This window comes from Engystomops pustulosus, chromosome 11, assembly GCF_040894005.1.
Source record: "Engystomops pustulosus chromosome 11, aEngPut4.maternal, whole genome shotgun sequence".
NCBI lineage: Eukaryota > Metazoa > Chordata > Amphibia > Anura > Leptodactylidae > Engystomops > Engystomops pustulosus.
In genome coordinates, this window is record NC_092421.1 from 11,750,729 (window position 1) to 11,772,499 (window position 21,771).

The following is a 21,771-nucleotide window of genomic DNA, read 5'->3' on the forward strand; positions in this document are numbered from 1 at the left end:
GTCATTTGCGACGTTTAGCACATCTGGAATAGAAGATAAATGTCTTACTGACTTATTGATTACTGACGGACATTTCAAAATGTCTCCAAAAAGGCGCAAAATTTGCAATGCGCCAAAAAATGTCTAAAAAAGACAGAAAAAACTGGAAGAAAAATAAAGATAAATGACCCCCATAGTATTTAATTCTATTTTTATGTAGATCAGTTACTTGAAGAACCAAGTGATATATTTGCCTAGATACAATCCCAAGTGTCCTGTTGATCCCTGGTGCCACATTACACATCTACTCTGTGTATCCAACATGTCAGGCTAAAAGTGTAAATTCAGTATCAAAACATCGGAAATGATGTGTGAAGTCGCCGAGCTGGAATTCTGAAAATAATTCAAAATAAACAAATACATTGACCTGTTTTCTCATTACGTATTCCGGCTTTTGACACTTGTATCTCTCAATTTTGGTTCCCTTCTCTTTTTTCTACTTGTAATAGGAAGCACATGTGCGCTTTTTTAGAAATAAGGAAAAACAGGCTAAAATAAGGACATGTTAAAAATATAGAAAACATTTGACCAATGGCAAAAATGACAACATAGGAGAAAAACTCTGAGAGGTTTCTAGGCCAGTATAAAAAAAAGAACCAGATAAAGTAGCAACGTTATAACCAACTAAACAAGTTCACTCCCAAACATTGTATCTTTGGTTATAGAAGAATTAGAATAAACTTTGTCCAAGTTACCAAAAAGTTCCAGAAAACTTCTAAGAAAAGTTCAAGAAAAGTTCACGACAAATACACAGCCTAAAATTCATGAATGATCTTTTCATGTAAAGTACAGATTATTGTATTATTTCTAGGTTTATTTTTTTATTTTTTTGGGAGTTTTGTGAAAAAATGAAGACGTGAAGACATGTCAAGTGTGTTTCCCTCAACATTTGTGTTCACACGGTTCCCCTCTGGAAGATCTCCAGAGCTTTTTTTTTACACATTGAAACACATAAGAAAACCATTCAGCTTAAGGTTACAAAAAGCAAAACGAAAACATAATGATGTAAAGTGACATAAGAAACCAAGGATGGGCTGAGAAAAACTGAGATAAAGACTGGAAGGTGGGGGGGGGGGGGATGTAACACATACTTATATGGTGTTGAATGAAAAAAAAATTCCAAATGAAAATGGAGATTAAAACATAAAAGATAAAGCAAACTGCAAAAGTTGAAGCACCTCAGTGAGAGGCGAGAGGGCTAATTCATAGAGAGATGAGACGATAGTTGACATTAGTGGACAAAGATGAGAAGAAGAACGTTGAAGGACAAAAGATAGAGGAGTAAATACAAGAAGGACGTCAGCTGAGCTGAACCAGGGCAGGAGGCATGAGGCATACAGTCAGGATCACACAGGGGGAGCCGAGCCCAGCTAGTTAGACAAGCTGCGTGTTACTGTGTTGTCTGTCAATGCTCAGGGTGGGGAACTTTGAGAGATGTCACAATCTGTCTTTGATATTGACACTTTTCTACAAGTGTCTGTCTCTAGGGCCCCTCTCATGTTTCACCCTGAAATGGCACGGATGCAGTCGTCACCTATTTCTTGTGCACACCTTTTCTCTCTTATTACATTAGGTACGTTTTATTACTATGTGTATCATTATTATCATCAATACTAATGTGTATCCAAAAAGAAATAATAATACATCTAAATATATTGCTATAGGTCACTGACGCAGAAGGATAATGCCATCCTAAATAAGGTGAGATGTGGGCAAGGGTCTAGCAGAATTTTATCGCATGGCATATTGAGGGATATGTTGTCACTCAGTAAATAAAAGGTGACATGAAGAATCGAGTCTTAAAAGTCTGTGAACCAAAGAAGAACACACACCAAAAGCCTGGAATACAATGAGCAGGACAAAACGTGTAAAGTAACAAATTCTCAGAAGACTGGTGAGGGAGGAAGAGATGGTGCAAAGACAGTGTCCAAGAGAGGAAGGAGAAGGAATGAGTGAGAAAGCAATGAGATGGAGCTACAGATAGAGACGGCCCGGCCAGATGCACAGCAGAGAAGAGAGATGTGCAGGAAAGTTTGGGGAAGTTGGGTACCTGTGATAAGCCGCATGTCGAGGCCCAGGAAAGTTATTGGCTGCCGGTTGCTGGTAGCCCAGCTCTCTGTTTTCTAGCCAGGACAGAGAGTGCCATTTCTTGCTCCTACCTTCCTTTAAAGCCAGACTGGGTGATCTGTGGGAGGGGGAGGGAGAGGAGGAGAGAGCGAATGGAAGAGAAAGGAGGGGGAAGCAGGAATTTTTGGGAGGGAGAGAGAATTGGAGCCTCTCCCCTGACGTCATATAAGTAACCACAGAGAAATAGAGAGAGAGAGGAAGTGAAAAGGGAGAAAGGGAGGGAGAGACAGAGGAAAAGTTATCTATAGGAGGCTGAGAGGGAAGGATAAGCTGAGACAGGCATCAACGTCTTCTCTTATGTCTACCAGTCCCAGAAACAAGCTGTCCCTTGTGGCAGTGCCAAAGATGTAGACTAAAGACTATGAGGGGGTAGGCGCCCAAACATGGACCTCCTTCACCTCTCAGTGACACAGGTAGTATGCAGAATGAATGCCAACCTTAAGATGACAGGTTGGCCTATTATAACGTGTAATCCTTGAGTCATGTTCTTCGGGAATACCAATAAGAACATGTACCTGTGCCCTTGTTCTAGTAGGTTCAAACTTTAAGATATCACGTGAGCTTCTAAGGCTTCATTCATATGTGTGTTTGAAGCTTTGTCAGATGCCTTCACAGTAGATTCCATTTCAATAATAATCTTTATTAATATAATGCCGTTTCAATGTGTTTTACGGGTTGTGGGGGACGTATACAAATATAGACATTACAGAGTAAAAACATAGTCACATGGGGGAATAGGAGTGATGGCCCTGCTCTCAAGAGCTTACAATCTATGAGATTGTAGTCTGTGTTTAAGAAAACAGGAGACTCGCTGCCGGAAAAGCCCAATGGACCCTACCACAATTAGCGGGATACGTTGGTTGACGTTTTTATCTTTTGACGGAGATGGTGCTTCTATATTTTTGCCATTCTGCTCCTGTAACAGAGAGGACACAGAAATATTTCCTGCAGATGTGAACACGGCCAATACATTTGCATGCGTAGAAATGGACTGGAGCGTTTCGCTTTCTGCGGAGCTTCTGAAGATCTTGCTAGAAGTGTCTTTCCTTCATTTAAATAAGAAGCAAAAACATTCATTCATGGAAACAGGGGGAGAATTGTTTTTCTACCCATAGCAATCCACCAAATCAGTTACAGGTAACACCTCTGCTCATCTTCATAATTTATGCCAAAAGTAGAAAAAAAAGTGTTTGCGTTGCCCATCACGCGCGTCACATTATTCTATTCTCCTCCCTGCAAAGTTATAAATTAAATTAGTTTTTCCATTTGTGTTAAGGGACATGACAAGGATCCAGTTGCTTCCCTTGACCCTATAGTTCTAGTCACCCCATTTTTAGATCCCCAGCTGTAAGTAAAAATGGCACCCTGGGGCGGTGGGTGATCCGTCTTCGAAGATGTAAAATAACAAGAAAGGTACAGGTTTTCGGAAAACATATAAAAGAGAAAGATGACGTTGTGTTAGAGGCAATGGCACAAAGAATGAATACCCAAAAGTAAAAAGTAACGAAAAATAGGTTAAATCAAATCAATAAAACTAGAATTCTAAAAACTGGGAAATTGTTTTTCTACTTAAAATTCTATTTTTTATTCCCTGTTCTTTTAAAGTTTTTTTTTTACCTATCTTTTATGTATTTTATTTTTCCTTTTTTTGTACATCCTGCTCTTCTTCGTTTTGTTTCCTTTTCTCTTTCACTATCTGTCTTCTGTGTTTTCCTTTTGATCAGGTAACACATGGCTGCTCTATAGGTGTTATTATAGAGAGAGAAGAGAAAGGAATGAGTTATACACATGTCAGAGGCACAAGCAGCCAGACGCTATAAATCAGCCATACAAGCCTTGTGATACACAGGAGGGCGACCAGTTGACAGATGATCATAGATGGAGACAATGGCTGGCTAATGACTAACAAGGCAATAATTAGAGTGACCTCTGTGTACATGCTGAGAAAGGTCGTGCTTCCTGGACTCTCATTCAGCCTTTGGCCGGCTAACCTGTTAGTCATGGGACCTGGAGGGTGGCTATGGCGGCAGCGGGTGTGAGAGCCATTCATAAATATCTGGCCGGTCGTCCTGACTCAGAGAAGAGACGGGAACTGGCAGACGCTCCATGTGGTCATGCTGTTACATTGTGTCACTCACCAGAGTGACACAAGTTATGGATTCATAGACAAGTGACCTTCCTGAATTGTTTGATACGTTTATTTGGGAAGTCATAAAGTGAGTGTTAAAAGCTATAACTCCCTTTTTTTGTGAAGGAGATGTGGTACATTTTCTTGACATATTAAAGAAGGAAATAAGCTACAATTCCCGTACCAGAATCTTCCTACTTTAACTACGAGAACAATTTAATGACCCAACCAGGGATGTAAGTTTACTGGAAATCCTGTTACGAAACTGTAGGGAATCCTTCAGTTTTCTCCCACACTCCAAAACATACTGGTTGGATGATTAGATTTAGAGATGAGCGAGCACTAAAATGCTCGGGTACTCGTTATTCGAGACGAACTTTTCCCGATGCTCGAGTGCTCGTCTCGAATAACGAGCCCCATTGAAGTCAATGGGAGACTCGAGCATTTTTCAAGGGGACCAAGGCTCTGCACAGGGAAGCTTGCCAAACACCTGGGAACCTCAGAAAAGGATGGAAACACCACGGAAATGGACAGGAAACAGCAGGGGCAGCATGCATGGATGCCTCTGAGGCTGCTTAAACGCACCATTATGCCAAAATTATGGGCAACAACATGGCCATGACAGAGTGACAGAATGAAGCTAGATAGCATCTAAAACATCCAATAATTGACCCTGACACTATAGGGGACGGCATGCAGAGGCAGCGGCAGCAGCGGCAGGCTAGAGAGTGGCATGGCGACATACCCTAAATGGACTCAGGCTTCAAACCAATGGGTGGCAGAGAGGAACCAAAGGAGGTGAGCAAGAAGCGCTCAAATAATATCGGTACATGATAAAAATTTGCCAGTATATTTTGGGGATTACACAGCAGGGTGGCGACAAAGTTAACATGGAAGCCATGAAAACAACCCCAAAAAGTGAACTAGTAGTAGATTAAAGGTGCTGCAGTTAAAACTATGTTAGTTGGATCTTGGCATGGAGCTGGCGCTCCGCTGCCAGGCGAGCTTTCGCCAATCCAAGCCCCTGTCTCTAGGCTACTCCCCAAACAGCACTTCTAAGAACCTTTTGTATAAGATCAAGTGTAGTAGCGTTCTTATAAGTTTAGGATATGGCGGGTGAGGGGAATGTAAACAGATGCGCAAGAAGCGCTGAAATAATATCGGTAAATGATAAAAGTTTGCCAGTATTTTTTGTGGATTACACAGCAGGGTGGCGACAAAGTTAACAAGTTTGTTGTGGAAGCCATGAAAACAACCCAAAATTCTGCCTGACACAGCTCGTTTGATAAGGGGACCATGTATGCTTACAGTTCATGCCAGTCGCTGCACTGGCTGCCAGTCTCCTTTCGAATACAGTTTAAAATAATAACCCTCATCCATAAAGCTCTGTATAATGCTGCACCCCCCTACCTCTCCTCTCTTATCTCAGTCTATCGCCCAACCCGTGCTCTTAGATCCGCCAGTGATCTTAGATTAACCTCTACCCTAGTGCGGACCTCCCACTCGCGTCTCCAAGACTTCTCTAGAGCTGCACCAATTCTATGGAATGCTCTGCCCCGGACTATCAGACTAATACCTAACCTCCAAAGTTTCAAACGTGCTCTTAAAACCCATTTCTTTAGGCAAGCCTATAACACTCATTAACTGCATGAAGTTTTAACTCTTCTACTAACCCGTCCTGTGTCGTCCTCCCATCTGTTATCCAGCAACCAACAGGCACCAGACTTCTCTGCAGTCCCATTCACCCTGGACCTGGTATATAAGATGACGGCTGAGTGGTTCAAGCGACAGCAATTCCATTTATTATATTTTGTTCTATTCCCTAAGAAGAATGGCTTGACCATTAAATATTCTTTTACCTCGTGTTACCCCATCATCTTCATAAACCGTAAGCTCTGGCGAGCAGGGACCTCACTCCTGTTGTTCCATACAAATGTTGTGCTCTGTTACATTACATTTGTATTTGTTTCCTATGATTTGTAAAGCGCTACGGAATATGATGGCGCTATATAAATAAAGATTATTATTATTATTATTATGGAGGCAGTGAACTAGTAGTAGATTAAAGGTGCTGCAGTTAAAACTATGTTAGTTGGATCTTGGGATGGAGCTGGCGCTCCGCAGCCAGGCGAGCTTTCGCCAATCCAAGCCCCTGTCTCTAGGCTACTCCCCAAACAGCACTTCTAAGAACCTTTTGTATAAGATCAAGTGTAGTAGCGTTCTTATAAGTTTGGGATATGGCGGGTGAGGGGAATGTAAACAGATGCACAAGAAGCGCTGAAATAATATCCCTAAATGGTAAAAGTTTGCCAGTATATTTTGTGGATAACACAGCAGGGTGGCGACAAAGTTAACAACTTTGATGTGGAATCCATGAAAACAACCCAAATTTCTGCCTGACACACCTCGTTTGATAAAGGGACGATGTATGGAGGCAGCTATATGGACGACTTTTGGAGGTAGCAATGGAGACAACGTGTGGAGGCTGCTATGGAGACAATTTAATTTGGATAGTGCCTGTATGTGGCAGTCCCAAAAAGTTTTCAAACCAGAGGAGCAGGTAGGTGGCCCTCCAGAAAAATGAAATAGATGTGGCTGTATGTGGCAGTCCCAAAATTTTTTCAAACCAGAGGAGCAGGTAGGTGGCCCTCCAGAAAAATGGAATAGATTGAGTGCCTGTATGTGGCAGTCCCAAAAATTGATTAAAACAGAGGACCGGGTCGGTGGCCCTCCAGAAAAATTAAATGCATAAAGTACTATAGCTAGAGCCAGTGGACCCTGTCAAAAAATAGCCAGTTTCCTCTGCTTTACTGTACAAAGAGGAGGAGAAGGAGGAAAATGAGGAGGAGGAGGAGTGGATAAATTATTCAGGTTGAGCTTCCTTCACCTGGTGGAGATTGGAAATTATGAGAAATCCAGGCTTTATTCATCTTAATAAGCGTCAGCCTGTCAGCGCTGTCAGTCGACAGGCGTGTACGCTTATCGGTGATGATGCCACCAGCTGCACTGAAAACCCGCTCGGACAAGACGCTAGCGGCAGGGCAGGCAAGAACCTCCAAGGCGTACAGCGCCAGTTCCTCCCACATGTCCAGCTTTGAAACCCAGTAGTTGTAGGGAGCTGTGTGATCATTTAGGACGATGGTATGGTCAGCTACGTACTCCCTCACCATCTTTCTGTAAAGATCAGCCCTACTCTGCCGAGACTGGGGACAGGTGACAGTGTCTTGCTGGGGTGACATAAAGCTGGCAAAAGCCTTGTAAAGCGTACCCTTGCCAGTGCTGGACAAGCTGCCTGCTCGCCTACTCTCCCTCGCTACTTGTCCCGCAGAACTACGCACTCTGCCGCTAGCGCTGTCAGAAGGGAAATACTGTTTCAGCTTGTGCACCAGGGCCTGCTGGTATTCATGCATTCTCACACTCCTTTCCTCTGCAGGGATGAGAGTGGGAAGATTTTGCTTGTACCGTGGGTCCAGGAGAGTGAACACCCAGTAATCGGTGCTGGAATAAATTCTTTGAACGCGAGGGTCACGGGATAGGCAGCCTAGCATGAAATCTGCCATATGCGCCAGAGTACCAACGCGTAAGAATTCACTCCCCTCACTGGCCTGACTGTCCATTTCCTCCTCCTCCAACTCCTCCAACTCCTCTTCTTCTGCCCATACACGCTGAACAGTGAAGGACTCAACAATGGTCCCCTCTTGTGTCTCGCCAACATTCTCCTCCTCTTCCTCCTCATCCTCCTCCACCTCCTCCAATATGCGCTGAGAAACAGACCTAAGGGTGCTTTGGCTATCAACAAGGGAATCTTCTTCCCCCGTCTCTTGTGACGAGCGCAAAGCTTCCGACTTCATGCTGATCAGAGAGTTTTTCAACAGGCCAAGCAGCGGGATGGTGAGGCTGATGATGGCGGCATCGCCACTGACCATCTGTGTTGACTCCTCAAAGTTACTCAGCACCTGACAGATATCAGACATCCACGTCCACTCCTCATTGTAGACTTGAGGAAGCTGACTGACCTGACTACCAGTTCTGGTGGAAGTTGACATCTGGCAGTCTACAATCGCTCGGCGCTGCTGGTAAACTCTGGATAACATGGTCAGTGTTGAATTCCACCTCGTGGGCACGTCGCACAACAGTCGGTGAGCGGGCAGTTGGAGGCGGCGCTGCGCTGCCCTGAGAGTGGCAGCATCTGTGCTGGACTTCCTGAAATGCGCACAGATGCGGCGCACCTTCGTGAGCAAATCTGACAGATTGGGGTATGTCTTGAGGAAACGCTGAACTATCAGATTTAACACATGGGCCAGGCATGGCTCATGTGTCAGTCTGCCGAGTTGCAGAGCCGCCACCAGGTTACGGCCGTTGTCACACACAACCATGCCTGGCTTCAGGTTCAGCGGTGCCAGCCACAGATCAGTCTGCGCCGTGATGCCCTGTAATAGCTCTTGGGCGGTGTGCCTTTTATCGCCTAGGCTCAGCAGTTTGAGCACCGCCTGCTGTCGCTTAGCGACGGCACTGCTGCTGTGCCTAGAGCTACCGACTGATGGCGCCATGCCCACGGATGGTAATTCGGAGGAGGTGGAGGAGGGGTGGGAGGAGGAGGAGGCATAGTAGGCCTGAAACACCTGGACCGAGGTAGGCCCCGCAATCCTCGGCGTCGGCAGTATATGACCAGCCGCAGGGTCAGACTCGGGCCCAGCCTCCACCAAGTTAACCCAATGTGCCGTCAGCGATATATAGTGGCCCTGCCCGGCAGCACTCGTCCACGTGTCCATGGTCAGGTGGACCTTGTCAGAAACGGCGTTGGTCAGGGCACGGATGATGTTGTCTGACACGTGCTGGTGCAGGGCTGGGACGGCACATCGGGAAAAGTAGTGGCGGCTGGGGACCGAATACCGAGGGGCGGCCGCCGCCATGAGGTTGCGAAAGGCCTCGGTCTCTACTAGCCTATAGGGCAGCATCTCCAGGCTAAGCAATCTGGAGATGGGGACATTAAGGGCTTGGGCGTGCGGGTGGGTTGCACTATATTTGCGTTTCCGCTCCAGCGTCTGGGGTATGGAGAGCTGAACGCTGGTGGATGCTGTGGAGGATCGTGGAGGCGACGATGGGGTTTTTGTGGCAGGGTCCTGGGCAGGGGGCTGACTATCAGCTGACACAGGGGAAGGAGCAGTGGTGTGCACGGCCGGAGGTGAACGGGCTTGTTGCCACTGAGTGGGGTGTTTAGCATTCATATGCCTGCGCATACTGGTGGTAGTTAAGCTAGTAGTGGTGGAACCCCTGCTGATCCTGGTTTGGCAAATGTTGCACACCACAGTCCGTCGGTCATCCGGTGTTTCCTTAAAGAACCTCCAGACTTCTGAAAATCTAGCCCTCGCCGCAAGAGCCCTCGCCACGGGAGCTTCACTAGTTGACACATTTGGCGCTGATGCACCAGCTCTGGCCCTGCCTCTCCGTCTGGCCCCACCACTGCCTCTTCCAACCTGTTCTGGTCGAGGACTCTCCTCCGTCTCAGAAGCACTGTGTTCACCCGGCCTCTCAACCCAGCTTGGGTCTGTCACCTCATCATCCTCCGATCCCTCAGTCTGCTCCCCCCTCGGACTTCCTGCCCTGACAACAACTTCCCCACTGTCTGACAACCGTGTCTCCTCATCGTCGGACACCTCTTTACACACTTCTTCCACTACGTCAAGAAGGTCATCATCACCCACAGACTGTGACTGGTGGAAAACCTGGGCATCGGAAAATTGCTCAGCAGCAACCGGACAAGTGGTTTGTGAGTGTGGGAAGGGTCCAGAAAACAGTTCCTCAGAGTATGCCGGTTCAAATGCCAAATTTTCCTGGGAGGGGGCAGACTGGGGGGGAGGAGGCTGAGGTGCAGAAGCTGGAGGAGTGGCGATTTCTGTGACATGGGTGGACTGCGTGGAAGACTGACTGGTGGACAAATTGCTCGAAGCATTGTCGGCAATCCACGACATCACCTGTTCGCACTGTTCTGGCCTCAACAGTGCTCTACCACGAGTCCCAGTAACTTCAGACATGAACCTAGGGAGTGTAGCTCTGCGGCGTTCTCCTGCTCCCTCATAAGCAGGTGGTGTCTCACCCCGCCCAGGACCACGGCCTCTGACCCCTGCAGTAGTTGGACGCCCACGTCCCCGCCCTCGTCCTCTACCCCTAGCCCTCGGGTTAAACATTTTTAAAATGAGAGTTATAACTTTAATTTTTTTTTAACTTTTTTTTGTGTTTTTTGTTTTTTTTTGTGTTTTTGAGTTTTTAAAACCAAACGATGCTATCCTATTGCTATGGCTATTTTCTAGCCAAGTATGAAAGCACACTACTATGCTAGATGAGATGACGCTGAGTTATTAAACAAAATAAACGTAAAATAAAAAAGGAAATGGCAGACTGTGCCTAATTGAAATCCAACCCCTAATAAATTTTCCCACTTCAGCCTTTGCTATGGATATGTGCGTCACTAAGCGCAAAACACAGCGGTCGCAAGTCTCACTACAAATTGCTCACAATTTGCTAGTAGATGCACTGCAGCAAGTACAGCCACCAGCAGATCAACCAGAAATCAAATATATATAACGCTACTGTAGGCGTAAGTAAGCCGTTTGGATTCTCCTATGGCTATTTTCTAGCCAAGTATGAAAGCACACTACTATGCAAGATGAGATGACACTGAGTTATTAAAAAAATAAACGTAAAATAAAAAGTAAATGGCAGACTGTGCCTAATTGAAATCAAACCCCTAATAAATTTTCCCACTTTGGTGTTTGAGGTGGATATGTGTGTCACTAAGAGCTAAACACAACGGTAGCAAGTCCCCCTGCAAATTCCTCACAATATGGTACTAGCTGCAAATAAAAATAAAAAAGTATAACGTTATTGTAGCCCTAAGAAGGGCTGTTGGGTTCTTGGAGAATCACTCCTGCCTAACAGTAAGCTAATAGAACACCCTAACGCTTTCCCTGACCAGCAGCAGCTCTCTCCCTAGCGGCATCCAGACACAGAATGATCCGAGCAGCGCGGGCAGCGGCTAGTCTATCCCAGGGTCACCTGATCTGGCCAGCCAACCACTGCTATCGACGTGTAAGGGTACCACGTCATGCTGGGTGGAGTGCAGAGTCTCCTGGCTTGTGATTGGCTCTGTTTCTGGCCGCCAAAAAGCAAAACGGCGGGAGCTGCCATTTTCTCGAGCGGGCGAAGTATTCGTCCGAGCAACGAGCAGTTTCGAGTACGCTAATGCTCGACTGAGCATCAAGCTCGGACGAGCATGTTCGCTCATCTCTAATTAGATTGTGAGCCCCATTGGGGATAGATAACGATTTGACAAGATCTGTGCAGCGCTGCGTAATCTGTGTGCGCTATATAAAAAAATTATTACTATTATTTATTATTATTAGACCATTACATCACAGGTCACAGAACAATCTGCAAGGACAGAAATCTAAATGTGCGGCAGGGAGACAGGAGCCACTGTCCAAGGATTACTCCGATGCCTGCTGTTACTCACGAGTCCCTATTGATTTATACTAAATTCCTATGAACAAAGTATCATACACATATGATATAATATATTTCCTAGTGTCCAAGACAGGGAAGCAGCACTCCAAGGAGTGCTGCTTCCCTGTCTTGGATTCTTGATTAATGGGACCTTGAGCCAGATCCCTTGAAGCCTGCACCCACATCGGATTACAATCCTGATTACCACAGTGCTACTCCACAAACTTCTGTTTTTTGCAATTTATATATTTCCTAGTGTATACAGGCGGTTCCCAACTTACAGACGACCCCTAGTTACAGACGGACCTCTGCCCCCTGTGACCTCTGGTGAAGCTCTCTGAATGAGTTACGTTAGTCCCAGGCTGCAATGATCAGCTGTAAGGATTTTTGAAAATCCAATTGTCACAGGAACAAATAAAACATTTTGTCTTGAGCTACAGTTATAAAATATACAGTTCCGACTTACATACAAATTCAACTTAAGAACAAACCTAAAGAACCCATCCATCGTAAACTGGGGATCTACCTGTTCTGCGTCAATTTGCTCCTCAAGAGTTGATCTTAGGTTACAGAACCTGTTGACATAACGAGTGATAAGGAGAAATGTATCCACAAAAAATTCTTCACATTCGATCACTTTACATTTCAAACAGTGTTTTGTATCAAATAGTTTTCCTTAAATTGGTGAAAGATCTATCAGTCAATCCCCCATTTGTCAAAAAAGTAACAAGCAGAAAGCTAATTATTCTCAAAGTGTTTCCTATCCAAGTTGATGGCAAAAGATCCATGAATTTTCCATGTGAAAATGTTGTAGAAATCCCATTTATTTCATTACATTTGGATTTTACATGGATTTTTACATTGAAGCTCTTTAAAATCTGTAACAAATCCAAAACGTGTGAACATCTCCTAAGACATGTACATGATCTCTGACCATTTGTGACATATTTCTAGCATATTTCAAGGATCCGATTTTTCCAAACTCATAAAAAAATTTTAAGATCAAATAACTATTGTAAAATTAATTTTTAGTGGGATATTTTAACAACTGTAGTAGATTGAAACAACAACCTACATTCTTAAAATCGCAAAACATATCAATACATTGTAGTAGCAGCAGCTAATTGCATTTTAATTTCTATCTTTACCCTCAATCGTATATATGGAATTTCACTTTAAAGGAAATCAACCATCAGAATCAAACATGGATAAACCAGGGACACTTACTCATAGATCCAGGCACAGTGACTGTGATAATCTTCTTATATTTCTTATCCATGGCCTCCTTCCTTCTAAAATCAACTTTTAAAATTATTCTAATGAGCCTGAATGGCTACCCTAACCCCTCTGTGATCTGGCTTTACAGACTGCTACACTGTCTCACTCTTCCTCTGAGATTCCAGCAGGAAGTGCCCACTGCACGAGTGGTGAGGAACCGAGGGGGGGGGGGGGGAGTAGACACAAGGGAAGCCAGATCACAGAGGGGCTACAGTAGCTCTTCAGACTCATTAGCATAATTGTAAAAGTTGATTTTAGAAGGACAAGGCCATGGATAACAATTATAAGAAGATTACCACAGTCCTGGTGCCTGGGTCTGCAGTATAATTAATGTCCCTGGTTTATCAGGATGGATGTTTATGGTAGATCATCACTAGATGATGTCTGGAGTATTTGGTCATTCAGCTCCTATGAAGTCTCCCTTGATAATTGACTTTTGCTTGTTTATCTGGTGGTTTTAAAAAATAAAATGCTAAAATAAAGTTTTTATCAGTACAGCAAGCGAAAAAATAAAGAAGGTGTAAAAGCGTCTATAAGGCAGATGTCAATGGACCCACAGAAGGGAAAACTATTTACTTTCGGAGTCACATTTAAGGCATTTTGGTAACCTAGACCTTCCCTCTGTAAAATAGTAGCAACAACTTGTCATAGTCAGGGATTATTCAAAGGGGGAAAAATGAAATGGCTCCGTCCCCCATTAAATAAAAAGAGGCCAACTGCAGGGTTAATCTACAATTAGGCTTATCAGTAGTAAAAACAGTGCAAATAGAATAATATGTCCCATAATACTACACATGCAGGTAAAAATGGATGGAAAAAAATACCAGCATCATTCCCCCCCCCTTTAATTTTAGTGATGTCACTTTTTTAACATGTAACAAATAAAGTTTTGGAGAAGAATTTTTTTGCCCTTTAACAGCTGCTTGTCCAGATCTTTTTTTTATTTTTTTCCATCCATTTTTTTCCTGCATATTTTGACCAAGCGGTTTTGCATCCAGCACAGCCTGAATATTTGACGTACGAATGGAATGGTGAGCACACACTTTTTTCTTTTTTCAAAATACTACACACCTAATATATAAAGCTGAGAGTATGTGTGTATAAGTGTGCGTATGTATGTGTGTATGTATGTATGTCGGCTAAAGGAATCTGCACCGTCACCAAATTTTGTACAGCTGCTCTGTGTGACTCATTCTGAGCCGAAATTCCCCCCCCCCCCCGTGCTTTCCAAAATCCACTTATTAACCACCATATACAGGAGCCATTGTCTGTTTTAGCAGTTATTGAGCAATCACAGCTAAGCTTCCATTTTGCCACAGGTCATTAGTATGAGCTCTGAGCTTTGATTGGTCACTATAGGACCTAGCACAACCCCCAGCATATATGTAGCCCAGCACATTCCCCCAATATATCAGTAGTCCAGCTGTGTTTAATTAAACATATGAAAGTTGCATACAGTGTGCAAAAACACATGAAGGATCCCAGACTATGAGAAATAGGATTCTCTGCTCTAATAAGACAAAGCTTGAACTTTTTGGTGTTAATTCTAAGTGGTGGAGAAAACCAGGCGCCGCTCATCACCTGCCAAATACAATCCCAGCAGTGACACATGGTGCGGGCAGCATGAGGCTATGGGGGTACCGGACCACTGGGTGTAATGGAAGGAAAGATGAATGGGGCCAAGTACAGAAATATCCTGGATGAGAACCTCTTCCAGAGTGCTCTGGACCTCAGATTGGGTGGAACCTTCCATCAGGACAATGACCCTAAGCACACCGCTAAAATAACAAAGCAGAGGCTTCAGAACAACTCTGTGACCATTCCTGACCTTCCCAGACAGAGCCAGGACCTAAACCCAATGGAGCATCTCTGGAGAGACATGAAACTGGCCTCCACCAACGTTTACCATCCAACCTGAGGAACTAGAGAGGATCCACAAGGAAGAGGCAGAAGATCCCCAAATCCAGGGGTGAGAAACTTGTAGCATCTTCCCAAGAAGATTCCCGGCTGCACCAGCTCCAAAGCAGCTTCTACTCATCACTGACCATAGGGGCCGAATATTTATCCCCAGGGACCAAATACTTATCACGAGGGGAGATTTAAATTTTTCTTGCTTAATAAATTAGCAAAAATATCTTCATTTCAGTTTTTTTCTGTCAAGATGGGGGCAGAGTGTATGTTAATGAGCAAAAAAAGAAACTTTTTTGATGGTGCCAATTGGATGCAATGAAACAAAGAGTGGCTGGATACTTTCCTAACCCACTGTTTGTGTGTATATATATAAATATATATATATATATATATATATATATATATATATATATATATATAGACAAAGGAAAAAAAGGCAGCACACCAGATTGTAGTGAAAAAAATACCTTAGTGGATTTATTCCATGTGAAAGAGCAACGTTTCGGCTCCAAACAGTGAGCCTTTGTCAAGCCTTTCTCAACTGTTTGGAGCCAAAACGTTGCTCTTTCACATGGAATAAATCCACTAAGGTATTTTTCACTACAATCTGGTGTGTTGCCTTTTTTTCCCTTTGTCTATATAATTGAAGGACCTGATGCCCGGCCCTCTGAGGCGTGCACCCGCTTTTTATTTTTATTTACTCATTTTCTGTTTTGATGCTGCTTGGATCTTTTCTTACTGTATATATATATATATATATATAGCCCAGCAAATGCACCCGGCATAAATGTACAGAGAACAATCCCCTGTATAGATTTAGCCCAGTAAACTCCCCCCAGTATATATGTAGACAAGGACATGCCCACCACTATATAAGTAGCAGAACACATGCCATGAGCATATAGGTAGCCCAGCATATTCCCTCTGTATATATGTAAGCTAGCAAATGCCTCCAGTATATATGTAGCCCAGAACATGCCCCAAGTATAAAGTTAGCACAGCACAAGCCACCAGTATATAGAAAACCCTGCACACTATCCCCAGTATAGAGGTAGCCCATCAGACTGTCCCAACATGCCCCCAGTATATAGATAGCCCAGCACATGTCCGTGTATATATGTAGCCGAGCACCTGCCCCCAGTATATATGTAGCCCAGCACATACCCCAAGTATATATGTAGCCTAGCACATACCCCAGTATATATGTAGCCTAGCATATACCCCCAGTATATATGTAGCCTAGCACATGCCCCCAGTATTTATGTAGCCTAGAACATGCCCCTAGTATATATGTGAACCACAATTGCCAACAGGCATAATTAACCCATTTTTCAGGGAATAAAATGTACCTTTTATTTGTATATATTAAAAAGGTGTAAACGGTGCACCATCAGCAAGCAACAATGTGCATACAAACAAACAAAGTGAATTAAAAACACAATTGGATGGGGTAATCAGTTGTAATATTTGAATGTAACTAAATTATTGCTCTGATCACTATGGGGTATAACTCTCTGTGTGGGTCAGTCTGTAAGCCTCTGTTAGTCTTCACAGTGGGAGAGTTTTCTACACGATGGTATAGACTGTACCAGCTAAAGATGAAATAGTGTTTGTTTGTTACTGAATCTATTTTCCAGGATAGTGTATTGCTAACCTGTCGCTTTAGTGGCAGTCATTTAGCACTTTTGTGTGACTATATACCGCATTTCTGATTAGTGTATTCAGACCCAGCACATGCCCCCAGTATATGAATATAAAAACAGAAATTGTACACTCACCTACCCACGCTCTCTGCAGCCTCCTCCTTACATCCATGCTTCTTCTCACACAAGATGCCAGCAGCTTCCTCTCTAGCACCATTGCTTAGTGTCCAGCACCACCCGGGCGTCAGAGAGGGTACAGGAAGCGCCAACATCACTCTGACAGTAATCAGCAATATGTAAATCATAAAGCTACACATACCGATAATTTCTATTGAGGGTAGCACCCTTCAAGTTTGTACATGAGGGTGTTGCCCTAGGCGATTACTGCCCTTGCCCATCCCTTCTCCCTGCACTGACCCACAGCTTCCCCCAAGTTCAGTCTAGAACTTACCATCTCATTGAAGTTAATCAACCGATTCCCCATAGATCCTCAAATATTATCCCCACAACTAAAGTGATCCTTTTTATATATTGGCACCAAATTTGCTATGTGCCAATCTTGTAGAACAGAACCTGTCCTTAAAGGACATCTACCAATGGATGAAGAACTGTATGCAAATGAGCCTGCCGCAAAGCATGTTGGACTTGTTGCGGCGTGGTACCACCAGGTTGTTCCACAGGCGCGACTTCATCCAGGATCAGAGTCAGGGACATAGCGAAAGGTCAGGACGGGCAGCACAGGAGCGAGGTCAGGAACAGAATCACAGCAGAGAATCAGGATAATCGCACAGTGCATCAGACAAGCTTTCTCTAAGGCTATGAGGCACAAAGATCTGTCAGGGTGTACAGGGAGAGACAGGTCTATATAGAATTCTGTTAAATGGCCAGTGCCAATTAACGATGTGCTGGGCCTTTAAATTTTCTGAAGCTGGTGCGTGCGCACCCTTGGAGACGGGGACACGCTTGCATGGCCGTAGGACTGGGAACAGGAGCGGGGACAGGTAAGAAGCGCGGGAGTCGCGCAAGCGAAAGTGGAGCCAGCTTGTTCACGAACAACACATCACAAGACGGCACCTCACTAGCGCAGCAGCTTCTGTGTGCAGCAAATTCTCCCTATATATAATCTGGAGGGGGGTACACTTCAGAGGGCTGTATCTTTGGCTCTGTGAGATCCTCTTTTATATGAATCTATATTTGTGTTTCCAGGAGATATTAATTGTTAAAGTGCCATCGGGAGTGATTTTTATATATAAAAATCGCACCTGAAATTCTCACTTTAAATGTGAATATCTTGGGATCCATTGCACCTAGAAACACAATTTTAGATTCATTTGAAAGAAGAGATTCTCCAAATGCCCATTTTGTCACCCCCTGGGTGGATAGGACAATCGTATAGTCTTTCTGTTTTGCTTCTATACATGTCTCTGCTCAATCCTCGCTTGTCCGACTACAGTAACAGCCTGTCTGTTATTCCACGCACAGGAGGGGTGTCGGCTCAGCAGACGAACAATTAACCTCTTTAATGGGAGGACACACAGATCACACAGGCCACATAATTTTAGTAATAAAACAGCTGTTCTGACTGATGCAGAGAAGGTGTGGAGAGCTTGGGGGAGGTAAGAGTGGGGGGCGCTTGTGCCTTCTGACCTCTCCTCATCCTGCTGCACACATTCTCCATAGTTCAGAGAAGTCAGTGATGGTGACGGGCAGCACAATCATAATATACTGATTACTAAGAGGAAGTATGAGTGAGTTAGAAACCTGCGCCCCACCTGTCCTAAGCAAAGGTGGCGCCCCAGGCGACTGCCTATGTCTGCCTACCCCTCGTCCTACCCTGGTCCTTCTTATACACCAGTGCCTAAAATAGTTTAAAGTATTCCACGTGAGGTCTTATCAGTGATAAAAAATATATATTCTGTGGTTTTATTTGCCTTGACAGCAACTTTCTGGCTCTGATCTCTAAAAGAGAGGTTTTTTTTTAAATCAAATCAATTTTATTAAATTCCTCCAATACATTTTCAAATACAGAAAAAGCCAAACCCAATCCCCTAAAATGAGTTTATTGCCCACTTGTGCGCCCCCCTGTAATTTTCGTTTGCAATTTAATTGGGTAATTTATGGGGTTTTTTTGTTTTATTAAATTTCATATTTTATTTCTCATATTCACATTTCTCCACTGTGGATGAGGCCTACCTTTTGTAGGAAACGCCTTTAAGACTCCAGATTCCACTGTAATGTTATACAACCCTTGAGGGTGATAACTTTACAGTGCTACATATCATCTGCAAATAATGAAATTCTACTCTGTAAACCCTCTATAAGGTCATTATTAAAAAATTTTTTAAAAAGAGGTACTATTAGCTACAAATGGGCACATTTACTTACCCGATCCCTCGGAGTTCCTGAAAGTGCATTGTCCATGTATAATGCGCTATGCCGTGATTCACGAAGTTCGTGCGCCTGATATACTGCATGTGTCACTTCCCCGCTCAGGTCTGCTGGAGTTCACCATCTTCTTCCCGGTGTATGTAAGTGCATTGTCTTGCGACACAATTTGAATGTAAAATCCCGCAATCAGTCCGAATCAGTCGGAACATCCGCTGGCCCGCCCCTTGATTTCTGTCGCATGAAAGCTGGCGCCGCTGCAGCAAAAAACGATTGCGTCTGACACAATCCCCTGCTAAATCCCTGTCACTGTGGCGCAAATACCGAAAATTCAGGAAGTCCGACGGCAATGCGATACGCGCACCCTTAGTAAATAAGCCCCAATGTGTGTGAGTAGCATCACTTCATTACAGGAACAGCGGAGCAATGGATGATGTAACAGGTGGATAGAGAAGGAAATTAACCAGATGAGTTATTTCATATTCAAGACAAACATGTTTTCTTTTTTCAATCCATGTTTTTGCAATTCTGAATCATTTTTTAAAACACTGCCTTGGTTAACAATAATCGTATATTTTAAAATATATATCTTCCATGACACAGTCCTGAATGAAATCATTGGTAACAGTGATAGCACATTTTCATGTGTTAATATTCCACCATCTACTTGTGAAAAATTCCAGTTTTACAGCAGTCTGTAAAAGGAGATTCTGCAATTTGCCAATCAGGAACTTAGCCTGACACCTGGTGGCTAAAATGGAAACTGTACAAAAATCTTAATATTATCTTCTGAAACCAAGTGACTCATCGGATGGGTCCTCGGGATAGATTGTTCTATATTGGAATAATGATGTCACTAGTCAGATAACTATTTTGTTGCCTCATACATATTCACACTCATTTCCTAAAACAATTACATTTTGAATTGTCGTCCATCTTAGACATTTATTTTTTATTACTTCTGTAACAGGTGATTCATCCAGTAAATTGTTGAATTGCACAAAAAAGTTTTAAGCAAGTTAATGACAGATCTAGTATTATAATAGGGACAGTATTATCATTAGTGAAACCAAGTGAAATGTATTCATATAGATATATAAAATATACTCTTTTGACCTGCTTGGTTACCATTCTGTATTTTGGCTAAATATTTAAGAAATTAAATGTAATTTTTTTTATTTCTGAGTTTTCATGAATTTCTTGTAATATGTGTTACCCCAGTGGGAGCAGACTGCAGGGATCGGAGTGGCTGGCCTAGCACCAGACTGTGTCACGGTGGCTTGATCCACAGGAACAGACCTCATCCATGCTGACGAGGGCCAGCAGGGAGAATCAAGAAGAGGGGGAGGCTGAAATGTTGAGAATGGGTCCCCCTGGGCACTTCCAGTGTGCGTGGTAATAGATCCCCAGGCAGTTGTTAAAGGGGAGGCCTGTGATGTTATCAGCAGCCAGGGATCACACTGGACAATGGGATACTGGGACCGGACCTTACTGCAGGCATGCAAGACTAGTGAATTAGTTGGCTGTGGTGATAATTTAGTTGTAGAGTAGGAATTTGGGAGTATTTGGGATGAAGCCAGGTTGGCTCTGCTGCTAGGGCAGCAATCTAAGAGCAGAAATGTCTCAATGCTGATTCTGCAGGAAAGATAAAAATTGTTTCAACATAACAAAAATAGATATCACATTAACACCTCAGTGGCAGGCTTGGTATACTACAGGTGTCAACACTACTTTTGGGAAGTGCAGGAAATGTTCACTATAGCAAAGATTACTTGTCCCCATGTCCCGGGTCACAGGCACACCCGTGTGCCTTCCTGTGTCCTTGGTGCACGGCTGCAGCGTGGCTCACCGCTTCTTGCTCCAGCAGCAGTCCCCACGCACTGGCGTGTGATTCCCGTTGTGACCTCCTGCTACATTACTGACTCTGATCCTTTGCTGCCTGTCCTAACCTTCTGCTACATCCCTGATCCCGTGCTGCCTGTCCTGATCTCCTGCCTGTCCACGACCACTTCCTGCTTTACAATTCTGTACTTCGCCTTGGCCACCACCGCGAGTAAAGTCTGTGGAGTGACCTGGTGGTATCAAGAAGCAGCAAGTCCAACCCGTTTTGCGGCAGGCACTGGTGAAAACCTGGTTGAACTTATACTACACTCCAAGGTGTCGGCTTATGTCATCGCTCACGGTGGTACAGTGGGTCCACTACCCCTGATCCTGACACCAGCAATGGGAATTCCAGCCTTCAAGGTGTTAGCAGTGGCATTAGAGTTGGCCAGATCCTCTACAGCTGAGCAGAAAACTAACCAGAGCTAAATTTAGTGATGACCTGTCCTGCGGGACCTTACAAGTATAAAGCTTTCTTCTGCTTTCGAAGATATTATATGCCAAGTTGACACATTAGGGGAGATAAAGAAAATCTAAATAGTTAAAAAGTGCAGTTTGACTAGACAGATTTTCTAATACTGAATATAAAATCTTGTATACATAAAGTTAAGACTGTCTAACTTTGGACCTTCTATTAGTTGACTTAATTTTATGCAACATGTGGCACAATTTTGGCACACAGCATTGTCACTTAGTCCACATCTCCCTCACAGTGCGCAAAAGATTTTTTAGAATTTATTATTATTTATTTTTTTAAAAAATGTGCCGCTTGACACGCGCTTACCTGCCCCCGGCCTGGCTTGGTGAACTTCAGTGAACTCCGACGGAATTCAGCGCAGCAGAGACACCTGGTGGACATCGGGTGCACTACCATCG

At 43.9% G+C, this 21,771-nt stretch overlaps 1 protein-coding gene across 1 annotated transcript in view; it reads right to left on the reverse strand.

Annotated features, from left to right (window-relative positions):
- CLCF1 (cardiotrophin like cytokine factor 1) overlaps nucleotides 1–2,229 on the reverse strand; it is a 39,391-nt gene extending 37,162 nt beyond the window's left edge. The window contains exon 1 of the mRNA XM_072130413.1: nucleotides 2,090–2,229. Within this exon, the coding sequence (XP_071986514.1) occupies nucleotides 2,090–2,105 (16 nt within the window). The 5' untranslated portion in view covers nucleotides 2,106–2,229. The remainder of the gene's footprint in view (nucleotides 1–2,089) is intronic.
- Nucleotides 2,230–21,771: the final 19,542 nt, after the last annotated feature.